Source organism: Nomascus leucogenys, chromosome 12 (genome assembly GCF_006542625.1).
Source record: "Nomascus leucogenys isolate Asia chromosome 12, Asia_NLE_v1, whole genome shotgun sequence".
Taxonomy (NCBI): domain Eukaryota; kingdom Metazoa; phylum Chordata; class Mammalia; order Primates; family Hylobatidae; genus Nomascus; species Nomascus leucogenys.
Window position 1 is genome coordinate 2,449,151 of NC_044392.1, and position 12,715 is coordinate 2,461,865.

General features: G+C 46.6%; 1 protein-coding gene across 6 annotated transcripts in view; it reads left to right on the forward strand.

Annotated features, from left to right (window-relative positions):
* The window catches only part of ZNF362 (zinc finger protein 362), a 61,634-nt gene that overhangs the window by 41,065 nt on the left and 7,854 nt on the right, over nucleotides 1-12,715 (forward strand). For all 6 annotated transcript variants that reach the window (XM_030823357.1, XM_030823361.1, XM_030823358.1 and 3 more), the window contains 2 exons: nucleotides 401-734; nucleotides 1,838-2,062. In XM_030823357.1, coding sequence (XP_030679217.1) covers nucleotides 401-734; nucleotides 1,838-2,062 — 559 coding nt within the window. The remainder of the gene's footprint in view (nucleotides 1-400; nucleotides 735-1,837; nucleotides 2,063-12,715) is intronic.

Below are 12,715 nucleotides of genomic sequence, written 5' to 3' on the forward strand. Positions count from 1 at the left end.
ATTTTCTTCTGTGCATACATATGTAGTTTGCTTAAACAAACTTAACCTCCTTTTCAGTAGAGGCAATTAATCGCTGTTTACCGAATCCTTTCCTAATGTTACATATTTCAGTTGCCTCTAAAATTTTGCTGTTATAAATAAGACAGCAGTGAACTTTTTTGTGCCTCAGTATTTTTCTATAGTTTGAATTTTTCCAAAGTGCCTCTGTTATCTAACTCAATTTAATCTTAAGGTGTCTGCGGCATCTTACACATGCACAAGGTCTCATTTAGTTACCCCTGGGTAATAACTTATGAACGTTAAGGGGATGCTCGCCTGCCAAAATCACATAGCTGGGTGGGCAGCTGAGCTGGCCTCTGCAGCTCCCCTCACCCCTGCCCCCACCCACCTGTCTTCGCAGGTCTGGGGCTGTCCACCCGGACCCCGTCTGTGAGCACTTCTGAGTCAAGCGCGGGCACGGGCACGGGCACGGGTACCAGCACCCCGTCCACACCCACCACCACCAGCCAGAGCCGCCTCATCGCCTCGTCCCCCACCCTCATCTCAGGGATCACCAGCCCCCCTCTCCTGGACTCCATCAAGACAATCCAGGGCCACGGCCTGCTTGGCCCCCCCAAGTCCGAACGCGGCCGCAAAAAGATCAAGGCGGAGAACCCGGGGGGTCCGCCTGTCCTTGTAGTCCCCTACCCCATCCTGGCCTCGGGCGAGACTGCCAAGGAGGGCAAGACGTACAGGTGGGGGTCTCGGCGGGATGGGGTCCGAGTGGGCTTGGGGCTGGGGCTTGAGCCAGGGCTGCCCCAGGAGCCCAGCAGCGGGGCTGAAACAGGACCCTTTGGGCCGAGGGGGCAGGGCTAGGGTCCAGAGGGGCGGGGCCTTCTGGAGAGCCCCACCCACATCCCAAGTCCCGATTCGGGGAGGGCTGCTGGGGAGGGGAATAGAGCCTTGGAGCCTTAGGTGTGGTCTGTGGCTGGCAGCCACCCCCACAGCCTGGGGTTGTGAGAGTCGGTGTCCTCCTTCCTTTAAGCAGTGTTCTCAACCCTGGCCACCTTAGAATCACCTGAAGAGGCCGTGCACAGTAGTGGCTCATCCCTGTAATCCCAGCACTTTGGGAGGCCAAGGCGGGTGGATCACCTGCGGTCAGGAGTTTCAGACCAGCCTGGCCAGCATAGTGAAACCTCGTCTCTACAAAAAATACAAAAGTTAGCCGGGCGTGGTGGCGCGCCCCTGTCATCCCAGCTACTCAGGAGGCTGAGGCAAGAGAATAACTTGAACTCGGGAGGCAGAGGCTGCAGTGAGCCTAGATGGGGCCACTGCACTCCAACCCAAACAACAACAACAACAAAAATTTTTAAAGAATCACCTGAAGAGCTTTCAGAAAATGTGGATGCCAGGGCTGCATCTCCAGGAATTCTGAGTTAATTTTTTGAGGGTGGAGGGTATGGAGGGTGGGGCAGGCGTTGGTATTTCTTAGATGCCCCCCAGATGATTCTGATGAGCAGCCTGGTTGAGAACGACTTCACGTGGTAGAGCCTCCTCCCTGGAACCATGGGATATAGCCACGGGCAAACCCTCACCAGGATCAGGCCTGTCTTCCCTGTGAGGTGTGACCCTATGCTCCAGGCTCTGTAATGTTCCCCCAGGCAAGAGCTTCCTCCTCCAGATTTAAGGGTGCCCAGGCTGGGAGACTGTCCCCTGTCTTTCCCAGGTGGGCCTGTGCTTCTTGGGCTCCTCACAGGAAAAACCTGTCCCAGGTGCAAGGCCTCTGATGTAGAGGGGCCTCCCCCGAGGTGGACAGGCTGGGGGATCTTCCCAGGTGAGCCTGTGTGTTGCTCCGCAGGTGTAAGGTGTGCCCGCTGACCTTTTTCACCAAGTCGGAGATGCAGATCCACTCCAAGTCGCACACAGAAGCCAAGCCCCACAAGTGCCCGCACTGCTCCAAGTCCTTCGCCAACGCCTCCTACCTGGCCCAGCACCTGCGCATCCACCTGGGCGTCAAGCCCTACCACTGCTCCTACTGTGATAAGTCCTTCCGGCAGCTCTCCCACCTCCAGCAGCACACCAGGTGAGTGGCCTGCCCGCTGCCCTGCTGCAGCCCAACTCAGCTCAGCACCTGTGGCACAGCACATGGAGCCAGTGCAAGGAAGGGCAAGGACCTTCTCCAGGTGCCCACTGCCCTCTGGGTCACGGCCCTTGCGGACCTCACTGGCCTCAGCTGTTGTTACTGCACCCCATTCCCACTGTTTCTCGTCTCTAGGTCTTTGCACATGCTATGTCCTTTACCAGAGACACCCTCCTCCCCCTTTTCCCTGTTTCTCTGGCCATCCCCTTGTCCTCTCTCAGTCTAGCTTCCTCCAGGAAGCCTTCCCTGATTGCTGTAGCTGGGTAAGGGACCCAACCTCTGTCCCCACAGGGCTCTGTGCATGTCCATCATAGCAGTGGTAGGCTGTCACGCCCATGTCTGTTTATCTGCCCACCTCACGCCATCTACTGGAAGTTCTTGAAGGCGAGAGCTCAGTTTCCTCCATTTCTACATCCCCAGTTTGTGGCACAAAATAAGCAATTATTAAATATTTTGGAATAAATATAACTGGTTTTTACAGAGCATATGATTCATCCATTTAACAAATACTTACAGAAACTTTTACTCTATGCCAGACACTATTCTAGATGTTGAGGATACGGCAAGGAGCAAAACTGACGAAAATCTCTGCCTTCGTGGGGCATACAGTCTAGTTGAGTGTGTGAAAGGGAGAATCAAAGCTATAAATGCCTTAAGAAAAGTTTGTGGCCGGGCGCGGTGGCTCACGCCTGTAATCCCAGCACTTTAGGAGGCTGGGGTGGGTGGATCACCTGAGGTCAGGAGTTCGTAATCAGCCTGGCCAACGTGGCAAAACCCCGTCTCTACTAAAAATACAAAAATTAGCTGGGTGTGGTGGTGGGCGCCTGTAATCCCAGCTACTTGGGAGGCTTAGTCAGGAGACTTGCCTGAACCCAGGAGGTGGAGGCTGCAGTGAGCCGAGATTGTGCCATTGCACTCCAGCCTGGATGACAATAGTGAAACTCTGTCTCAACCAAAAAAAAAAAAAAAGAAAAGTTTGTGCAGGGGGGTATAGATATCAGAAAGATTGGCTCACCAAATAAAAATACCATTGGCATTTTTAAAAGCAAGCCAAAGATTACCAAGATTACAGTCCCTCTGTTCAGAGGGGAAGCAGCACTGTTTTCTCACATGACGATGATTATCTGTGTCAACGTTGTCACGTGTTTGCCAATATCAGCATTGTAAAAGTCAGGGATAAAACTGGTTTTTGTTGTGGAGTTTGTAGAGTTTGTAATTTACAGAAAGAATTCAAGGTTTTTTCTGTTTTGAGGACTAATACTATACAGAAGGGCTCTATTTTTTTTGAGACAGTCTCTATTGCCCAGGCTGGAATGCAGTGTCATGATCTTGGATCACTGCAACCTCTGCCTCCTCAGCTTCCCAAGTAGCTGGGATTACAGGCCTGTGCCACCATGAGAAGGGCTCTATGTTTTATTTGCTTTTTTGTTTTTGTCATTTATTCGTTTATCTCCATTTTCTTTGAATCCTTTATCCCTGGGTGCAAGATGTTTTACCTTGTCTATTTCTCTGACTTTGGGACATGATGTGTGGGTATGATAGTAAGAATCAAATGGCAGACTGGACTCAGTAGCTCATGCCTGTAATTCTAGCACTTTGGGAGGCTGAGATGGGTTGATCACTTGAGCTCAGGAGTTTGAGACCAGCAACATGGCAAAACCCCTTCGCTACAGAAAAATACAAAATTGGCTGGGAGTAATGGTGCATGCCTGTAGTCCCGGCTACTTGGGAGGCTGAGGTGGGAGGATTGATTGCTTGAACCCAGCAGGTTGAGCCTTCAGTGAGCTGATGTCGCACCACTACACTCCAGCCTGGGGGACAGAGTGAGACCCTGTCTCAAAGAAAAAAAAAAATAAAAGAATAAAATGGTACAATGGCAGGAGGGCCAGGTGTCAGTCTGTTTCTCGTTACCATGCCTCCCAAGGCACAAATCTGACCACATAAGTTTGTTTAAGCAATTTTCTGATTTTGTTGTTACTTTGATTTTTAAAAAATTTGGCCAGGTTTATGTACAGAGATGTATGTAACAAGGTGTTGATTGATAAAATCCTCCCAGTTGTATGGTTCTTAAAATTAGAGCATTTGATGGAAAAGCTTGAGAGTTAACTCTGTTAGGGGACTTTGTAAGGCCTCCAGGCCAGAATTGTGTATGTGTGTGTGTGTGTGTGTATGTGAAAAAATTTTATATTATTAGAGATCAGGAACCTAGAACCATCCAATTCACCTCTGCCAGATTGCGCCTATACAACGTGTAACGTGGCAGGTACCCTCTTTTTGGAGAATCTTCGTTTGTCAAGTGTTTCTGGACAAGCAGAGATTGATGTCTTTTCATAACCTTAAAGGCTGAAATTCCACAAGCCATAGAGCAGGTCCAGTCCGGTTTCCTGGAGGCCCGGGGAGGCCTCCTTCCCATTTTTGAAGTGCAGTCTGTGTTTCTTACTCTCAGGCTTGTCATGCCTAATTAAGTGAAATTTGTCTTTAAATGTGACATTTCTGGCACAGCCATGGTTACAAATTTGATTTACCCAATTATATCCTGTCAGGAAGGAGGACAGATTCTTACAGATCCTGTTTACAGAACTGATGATCGTAAAAGAAAAGGGTCTCAGAAAGGTACTTTGAAGAGTTTTTAGCAATTATTCCTAGTAGTTTTGTAGATAAGGCCAATTACATTTGTTGTTTTCAATAGAATGATTATTTGAACATTTCCTTGATGATTTATTATTTCATATCTATGTTAGGTTTTTATAGTCCCCCTCTCACCCTCACCCCCAGAATTCTGAAGAGTTAGTTGGAAGAAGGAAGAAAGCACCATTTTAGGAATATTTTATTCCAGTTTATGGAATACAGCCTCCTAAATTGAGGATTAGCGACAGTAATAAAGAAGAAAAAAAGACCTTTAGAAAAGTAGAACATTAAGGGTGAAATCAGTTTCATCCAGTCCTGGGGAATAATTCCTGTTCAGAGGAACAGGTTAGTTAGCCCGCTTTCAAACTAACTAACTAACTAACTAACTAACCCTGGGTTAGTTAGCCCACTTTCAAACTAACTAACTAACTAACTAACCCTGGGTTAGTTAGCCCGCTTTCAAACTAACTAACTAACTAACCCTGGGTTAGTTAGCCCGCTTTCAAACTAACTAACTAACTAACTAACTAACTAACCCTGGGTTAGTTAGCCCGCTTTCAAAGTTATCTACTTCTGGACCAAGGACCCTTGGAGCTCACCTTGGCCTCTGGCAGTGTCTGGTCAAGAAGAGGATGTCAGTGTGGCAGCCTGTATGCATTTGTCTTTTCTAGCTCAAAGCAGAGGCCTTTAAGCAAGTGTGAGGGTAAAAATCAGACCTGTTGACTAGACCAAATGACTCTGGTTAGTTAATTGTAATAATCAACAATGTCACAAGGGAGGACAATGGAGTCCTCTATTAAGGTATAATGTATGATCAATTTTTCAGATTAAAAACATGGTACGCTGGCACGGTGGCTCACGCCTGTAATCCCAACACTTTAGGAGGCCAAGACAGGTGAATCATTTGAGGTCAAGAGTTCGACCAGCCTGGCCAACATGGTCAAACTCCGTCTCTACTAAAAGTACAAAAATTAGCCGAGTGTGGTGGTGTATGCCTGTAGTCCCATCTACTCAGGAGGCTGAGACAGGAGAATCACTTGAACCCGGGAGGCAGAGGTTGCAGTGTGCCAAGATCGTGCCACTGCACTCCAGCCTGGGTGACAGAGCAAGACACCATCTCACCAACAAAAAAAACATGTTATTGGCAGCAAGCACATTGGCCCATCTTCAGGGTCTTTTAATCCCATAAAGCGTTATCACTAATTGTTAAGGGCATTTTAAATCTAGAGACAAAATCTTTTTAAAGAAATGTCTTTGTTGATGCTTATTATGCCAGCCTCTGTGCATTAGACTAGATTTTTTTTTGGTCCATCTTAAGTGCACAAGAACATATTATATATTATACATATTATATATTTATGTGTGTATAAAATTAACCCAGGGAGGTTGAGTTTCTCTTTTTATTTGCCAACTTTCTTATGTTACAAACTTTGTAGGGCAGCTATCACTCTAGTGTTTGGCTAATTAAAAATATGGAGAATACATAGGCCGGGTGCCATGGCTCACGCCTGTAATCCCAGCACTTTGGGAGGCCAAGGTGGGTGGATCACTTGAGGTCAGGAGTTTGAGACCAGCCTGGTCAATATGGTGAAACCCTGTCTCTACTAAAAATACAAAAATTAGCCAGGTGTGGTGGCGGTGTCTATAATTCCAGCTACTTAGGAGGCCAAGGCAGGAAATCATTTGAACCTGGGAGGTGGAGTTTGCAGTGAGCTGAGATCTCACCACTGCACTCCAGCCTGGGTGACAGAGCAAGACCCTGTCTCAAAAAACAAACAAAAAACAACAAAAAAAGAAGAATAAAAAACCCAATCATTGTAAGCATCCCTCCTTTTGTAAAGCAGGGGAGCAGATCTTTGGTGTTGCCCAGCAGCTATCTGGAAATGCCAAGAGCAATTGCATTTGCATTTGCACCTTGACAATTTTATCTTTCTGAATGGGGACCTGGATCTGAGAAAGGCGACAGCACAAAGTTGACGGAACAGGCAAGCTAATAAACACAAGAGCAAGTGATAATAATGATGAAGAATTCTGTTTTTTTTTTTCCAAGAAGTAGACTTTGTTTAAAAATATTATTTAAGAACATGACCAAAAAAAAGCAACAAAAAATCAACAGGCCTTTGAAGGAGAGGAGAGTATTTTGCCAGAATGTTCTTTGACTCAGGGATTATTCTCCATTCCTGAGGGCACAATTTTTTTTTCCCCTCTCTCTCTTTTGGACTAATTTGAGTTCATAATGGCAGGAAACCAAACAAACAACAAAAGAGGATTCTATCAACATTTGGAAGACAGTTTATAAGTCACTAGGTGCTGGCACATATAATTAAACTGATATGTCCTAACTCAGTGGCAAAGAGGCGAGTGTCCCACATGCCCAGAACTCCCAGGATTCTTTAGACAAACAAACAACCAAAGCCAAAGCTGAAGAAACAACCAGATTCCAGATTCCTTGTCCTCTGCTATTTGACTGAGGCCCTTTCCTACTTATTTGTCCCTTGGCAGAGAACCAGGCATCAGATCATATAATTAAATCCATCTTCCCAATGTTACAGCCACTAACGAAGGGCATAAAAGAAGGTCATGTCCAAAACAGAGCCAGCCCCTGTCAAGCAATAGAGGTAGAGTTAGCAAGAGGGCAAGCAAGATCCGCCCTGGGAGTTGAGAAGGTTGTGCTTGGAAGCATGGTCGGAGTGAGGCGGTCGAGTGGCGTTGGGGCATCTTAATCGGCCCGCAGCGTGAAAGGAAGGCGCAAGCAAAGCGAGGGACTTCCAAAATGTTGCACAAGTCCAGGCTTCAGAAGGATCAGCCCTCTACATAATAAACACCACATGGATTTATGGAGAAAATAGAACATTTTCTGTTCTTGTTAGTCTGTTCATGGTAGAAAACCACCATTGTCTCGTGCAGTTAGCGTATGTGTAAGGGTCGTCTGTACCTGCAGGTATCACCGTGTGGGAGTCAGGGATAACATTGCTTTGGGCTTGAGGCCAGAAGTCTGAGACTGGCCTGGGCAACATGTTGAGATCCCCGTCTCTACAAAAAATTAAAAAGTTAGCTGAGTGTGGTAGCATGTGTTGTAGCTCCAGCTACTCAGGAGACTGAGGTGGGAGGATTGGTTGAACCCAGGAGGTAGAGGCTGCAGTGAGCCGAGATCTCGCCACTGCACTGCAGCCTGGGTGACAGAGATCCTATCTAAACAAACAAACAACAAACAAACCATTGTTTTGGGAGGAAGTAAGTTATAGGAAATGGCTGAAAGTTTTATCTATTTGTGGAACTAGAGCTAGACAGAATGACTCTGGATTTGTCTGTTTATTCAGGGTGCAAAGTGGTTTTGTTTTTGTTTTTCTTTTCCTGGCAGGGTGATGTTATGTATATGCCTAATGATCATTGCAGCAGGGGAAAGTGTCATTTTAGTTTTTTCAAGTCTGATAATAATGCTAATAACAACAACGACAACTATTCCTTGTTAAAGAACTTCTGTGTGCCAGGTCCTGCTTAAGGTGTTTTAATATGCAAGGTGTCTATAAAATCCCTGTACAGTGTGAATTTGTTATTTCTTCATAAGAGATAATGAATTTGAAAAATGCCACAGAGGGGGAATCCTCTCAAGGAATGTTTAACTTTCATATATCTATCACCATTGTTTTAGTTAAAAAACACGACATGCCAAAAGCCATCTCACGGCTGAGAAATAAAAGTGATAATTCCTGAATCCTTAATAATTTTATTGACACATTGAATACATTTCCTCTTTGTTTTCATAAGTTGCTTAACTTAAATAGAAATTAATGTATTAAAAACTAACGCTGCAAAAATATTTTATGAACACCCTTTAAATTCTTACAGTGTTTATTATCCCCATTTTAGAGAGGGGGAAACTGAGGCTGAGGGAGGCAGAGTCACCTGCCTCAGGTCACCCAGCTAAGAAGTGGCAGAAGCAAGATTCGAGTGGAGTGCACCAAGGAGCAGCCCAGTTCAGAAAGAAGGAAAGGGCTGAGGCATCAGGCTGCAGAAGAAGCACATGGGGGTGGCAGTGCCAGGCAAGAGGGCAGAGCAAGTCTTTGGAGCCCCTGGGTGGGACTGAAACAGTGGGGATGAAGGGGGGTAGTCCAGGGCCACTAGCTTCAGCTCAGCTTCCTTATGCTGCCTGAAGAGGAGTGACCACCAGCCGGGCGCGGTGGCTCATTCCTGTAATCCCAGCACTTTGGGAGGCTGAGGTGAGTGGATTACTTGAGGTCAGGAGGTCGAGACTAGCCTGGCCTTGAACCATGGTGGTCTACTAAAAATACAAAGAAATTAGCTGAGCACAGTGGCATGGGCCTGTAGTCTCAGCTACTTGGGAGGCTGAGGCAGGATAATCACTGAACTGGGGAGGCAGAGGTTGCAGTGAGCTGAGATCGCGCCACTGCACTGCAGCCTCGGCGATAGAGCGAGACTCCGTCTCAAAAAAAAAAAAAAAAAGAAGAGTGACCACCTAGAGTCAGGGGTGGACTTCCCATCGCCACAGATGTGGGAGCTGGGGCCAGGTGCTCCCCTAGTGAGAAGATGCCCTACAAAGAGAGGATTCTGATGTTAGAATTGAGGGCTTAGTCTTGACTTGAAGTTCAGGGACTGAAGACGAGCTTTGTGGCTAAAAGAACAGGTAGCCTGGTCCTTCCTTATCCAACAGTTGCTCCCTGAAGCTTTTTCTGCGCCAGCCCCATGCTGGGTGCCATGCACAGGGACACAGGAGCGGGCAGAGGCAGGCCCCTGCCACTGTGACCTAGGAGGATGGCAGATGTGAAACTTCCTGGAGAGAGGGAAGTAGGAGGTGCAGGTTGGGGGGGATCATCTGGGTTGAGTACAGAGGGGTCCACAGCCCTCCCCAGTCGGAGGAAGAACGACATGAGCAAAGGCTCGAGGCCCACTGTGGGGCTGCATCTGCGTGTGTGCTGGGGGAGGTTGGTAAGATGCTCCTCTCGGGAGGAGCACAGTGGCAGAGGAGGAGGCCTTAGAAACCAAGGCCAGAATGTGAAGGGTCTTGCAAGCTGGGGAAGGGGATATGGACTCCGTCCTGGAAAAAGAGGGAGACCGTGGAGGTTGCCAGACGGGGCTGTGACCGGGTCAGAGCCCTGCAGCTTCAGCCGTGCCGAGGCCTGGCGGGGAGAGGCTGAGGCTGGGAGTCAAGGGGGAGGCCGGGCAGTTGTTGCACTTGCATGGGAGGAGGCCAGAGGGGCAACTTGCTGGTCAAGAGGGCTTGGCTGGTTCCTGAGGAAGGAGCTGAATCCACTGGAGGACTGTCGGTCAGTCAGTCAGCAAACCCTCATGAAATACACCCAGGGCATGGAAGTCGCTGATAATGTGGAACCTATTTCTCTTGTCGATGATTGACTTCAGGGAGAAAGAACTTGCTTTCCTTCATTCAGTCTGTGTCTATTTATGGAATCCCTTCTCTGCTGAGCCCATGCCAGGCGCTGGGGTGATGGTGGGGAATGAGCCCAAGGGAGTTCCTCTGAAGGAACACAGTGACCAGACATGGAGAAAATAAGTACCCGTGCAGAGACTTCTGGGAAGCCGATGTCTTTGTTGCCTGCGAGGTGGGCCGCAGGGAGCCTGACCTGGTCTAGGGGGTCAGGGAAGGCTGCCCTGATGAAGGGACTTTTATGCTGAGATCAGGAGTTGGGGTTTTAGCCAGGTGTTAGCTGAGGAACAGGTGTTCCTGGTAGAGGGAACAGCTTGGATAAAGGATTGGAGGTGGGAAAGGGCTCAGTGCTGGAGGAGCTAGTGCAAGGCCACTGTGGCTGGGTTTCGAGGCAAGGGGAGAAGGGGTTGTGGTGTTTTTTTTTTTTTTAATTATACTTAAAGTTCTAGGGTACATGTGCACAACGTGCAGGTTTGTTACATATGTATACATGTGCCATGTTGGTGTGCTGCACCCATTAACTCGTCATTTACATTAGGTATATCTCCTAATGCTGTCCCTCCCGCACCCCCCACCCCACAACAGGCCCCGGTATGTGATGTTCCCCTTCCTGCGTCCGAGTGTTCTCGTTGTTCAAGTCCCACCTATGAGTGAGAACATGCGGTGTTTGGTTTTTTGTCCTTGCGATAGTTTGCTGAGAATGATGGTTTCCAGCTTCATCCATGTCCCTACAAAGGACAGGAACTCATCATTTTTTATGGCTGCATAGTATTCCATGGTGTATATGTGCCACATTTTCTTAATCCAGTCTATCGTTGTTGGACATTTGGGTTGGTTCCAAGTCTTTGCTATTGTGAATAGTGCCACAATAAACATATGTGTGCATGTGTCTTTATAGCAGCATGATTTATAATCCTTTGGGTATATACCCAGTAATGGGATGGCTGGCTGAAATGGTATTTCTAGTTCTAGATCCCTGAGGAATCGCCACACTGACTTCCACAATGGTTGAACTAGTTTACAGTCCCACCAACAGTGTAAAAGTGTTCCTATTTCTCCACATCCTCTCCAGCACCTGTTGTTTCCTGACTTTTTAATGATGGCCATTCTAACTGGTGTGAGATGGTATCTCATTGTGGTTTTGATTTGCATTTCTCTGATGGCCAGTGATGATGAGCATTTTTTCATGTGTCTTTCGGCTGCATAGATGTCTTCTTTTGAGAAGTGTCTGTTCATATCCTTTGCCCACTTGTTGATGGGGTTGTTTTTTTTTTCTTGTAAATTTATTTGAGTTCATTGTAGATTCTGGATATTAGCCCTTTGTCAGATGAGCAGATTGCAAAAATTTTCTCCCATTCTGTAGGTTGCCTGTTCACTCTGATGGTAGTTTCTTTTGCTGTGCAGAAGCTCTTTAGTTTAATTGGATCCCATTTGTCAATTTTGGCTTTTGTTGCCATTGCTTTTGGTGTTTTAGACATGAAGTTCTTGCCCATGCCTATGTCCTGAATGGTATTGCCTAGGTTTTCTTCTAGGGTTTTTATGGTTTTAGGTCTAACATTTAAGTCTTTAATCCATCTTGAATTAATTTTTGTATAAGGTGTAAGGAAGGGATCCAGTTTCAGCTTTCTATATATGGCTACCCAGTTTTCCCAGCACCATTTGTTAAATAGGGAATCCTTTCCCCATTGCTTGTTTTTGTCAGGTTTGTCAAAGATCAGATAGTTGTAGATATGTGGCATTATTTCTGAGGGCTCTGTTCTGTTCCATTGGTCTATGTCTCTGTTTTGGTACCAGTATCATGCTGTTTTGGTTACTGTAGCCTTGTAGTATAGTTTGAAGTCAGGTAGCGTGATGCCTCCAGCTTCGTTCTTTTGGCTTAGGATTGACTTGGCAATGCGGGCTCTTTTTTGGTTCCATATGAACTTTAAAGTAGTTTTTTCCAATTCGGTGAAGAAAGTCATTTGTTGCTTGATGGGGATGGCATTGAATCTATAAATTACCTTGGGCAATATGGCCATTTTCACGATACTGATTCTTCCTATCCATGAGCATGGAATGTTCTTCCATTTGTTTGTATCCTCTTTTATTTATTTATTATTGAGCAGTGGTTTGTAGTTCTCCTTGAAGAGGTCCTTCACATCCCTTGTAAGTTGGATTCCTAGGTATTTTATTCTCTTTGAAGCAATTGTGAATGGGAGTTCACTCATGATTTGGCTCTCTGTTTGTCTGTTATTGGTGTATAAGAACGCTTGTGATTTTTGCACACTGATTTTGTATCCTGAGACTTTGCTGAAGTTGCTTATTAGCTTAAGGAGACTTTGGGCTGAGGTGATGGGGTTTTCTAGATATACAATCATGTCATCTGCAAACAGGGACAATTTGACTTCCTCTTTTCCTAATTGAATGCCCTTTATTTCTTTCTCCTGCCTGATTGCCCTGGCGAGAACTTCCAACACGATGTTGAATAGGAGTGGTGAGAGAGGGCATCCCTGTCTTGTGCCAGTTTTCAAAGGGAATGCTTCCAGTTTTTGCCATTCAGTATGATATTGGCTGTGGGTTTGTCA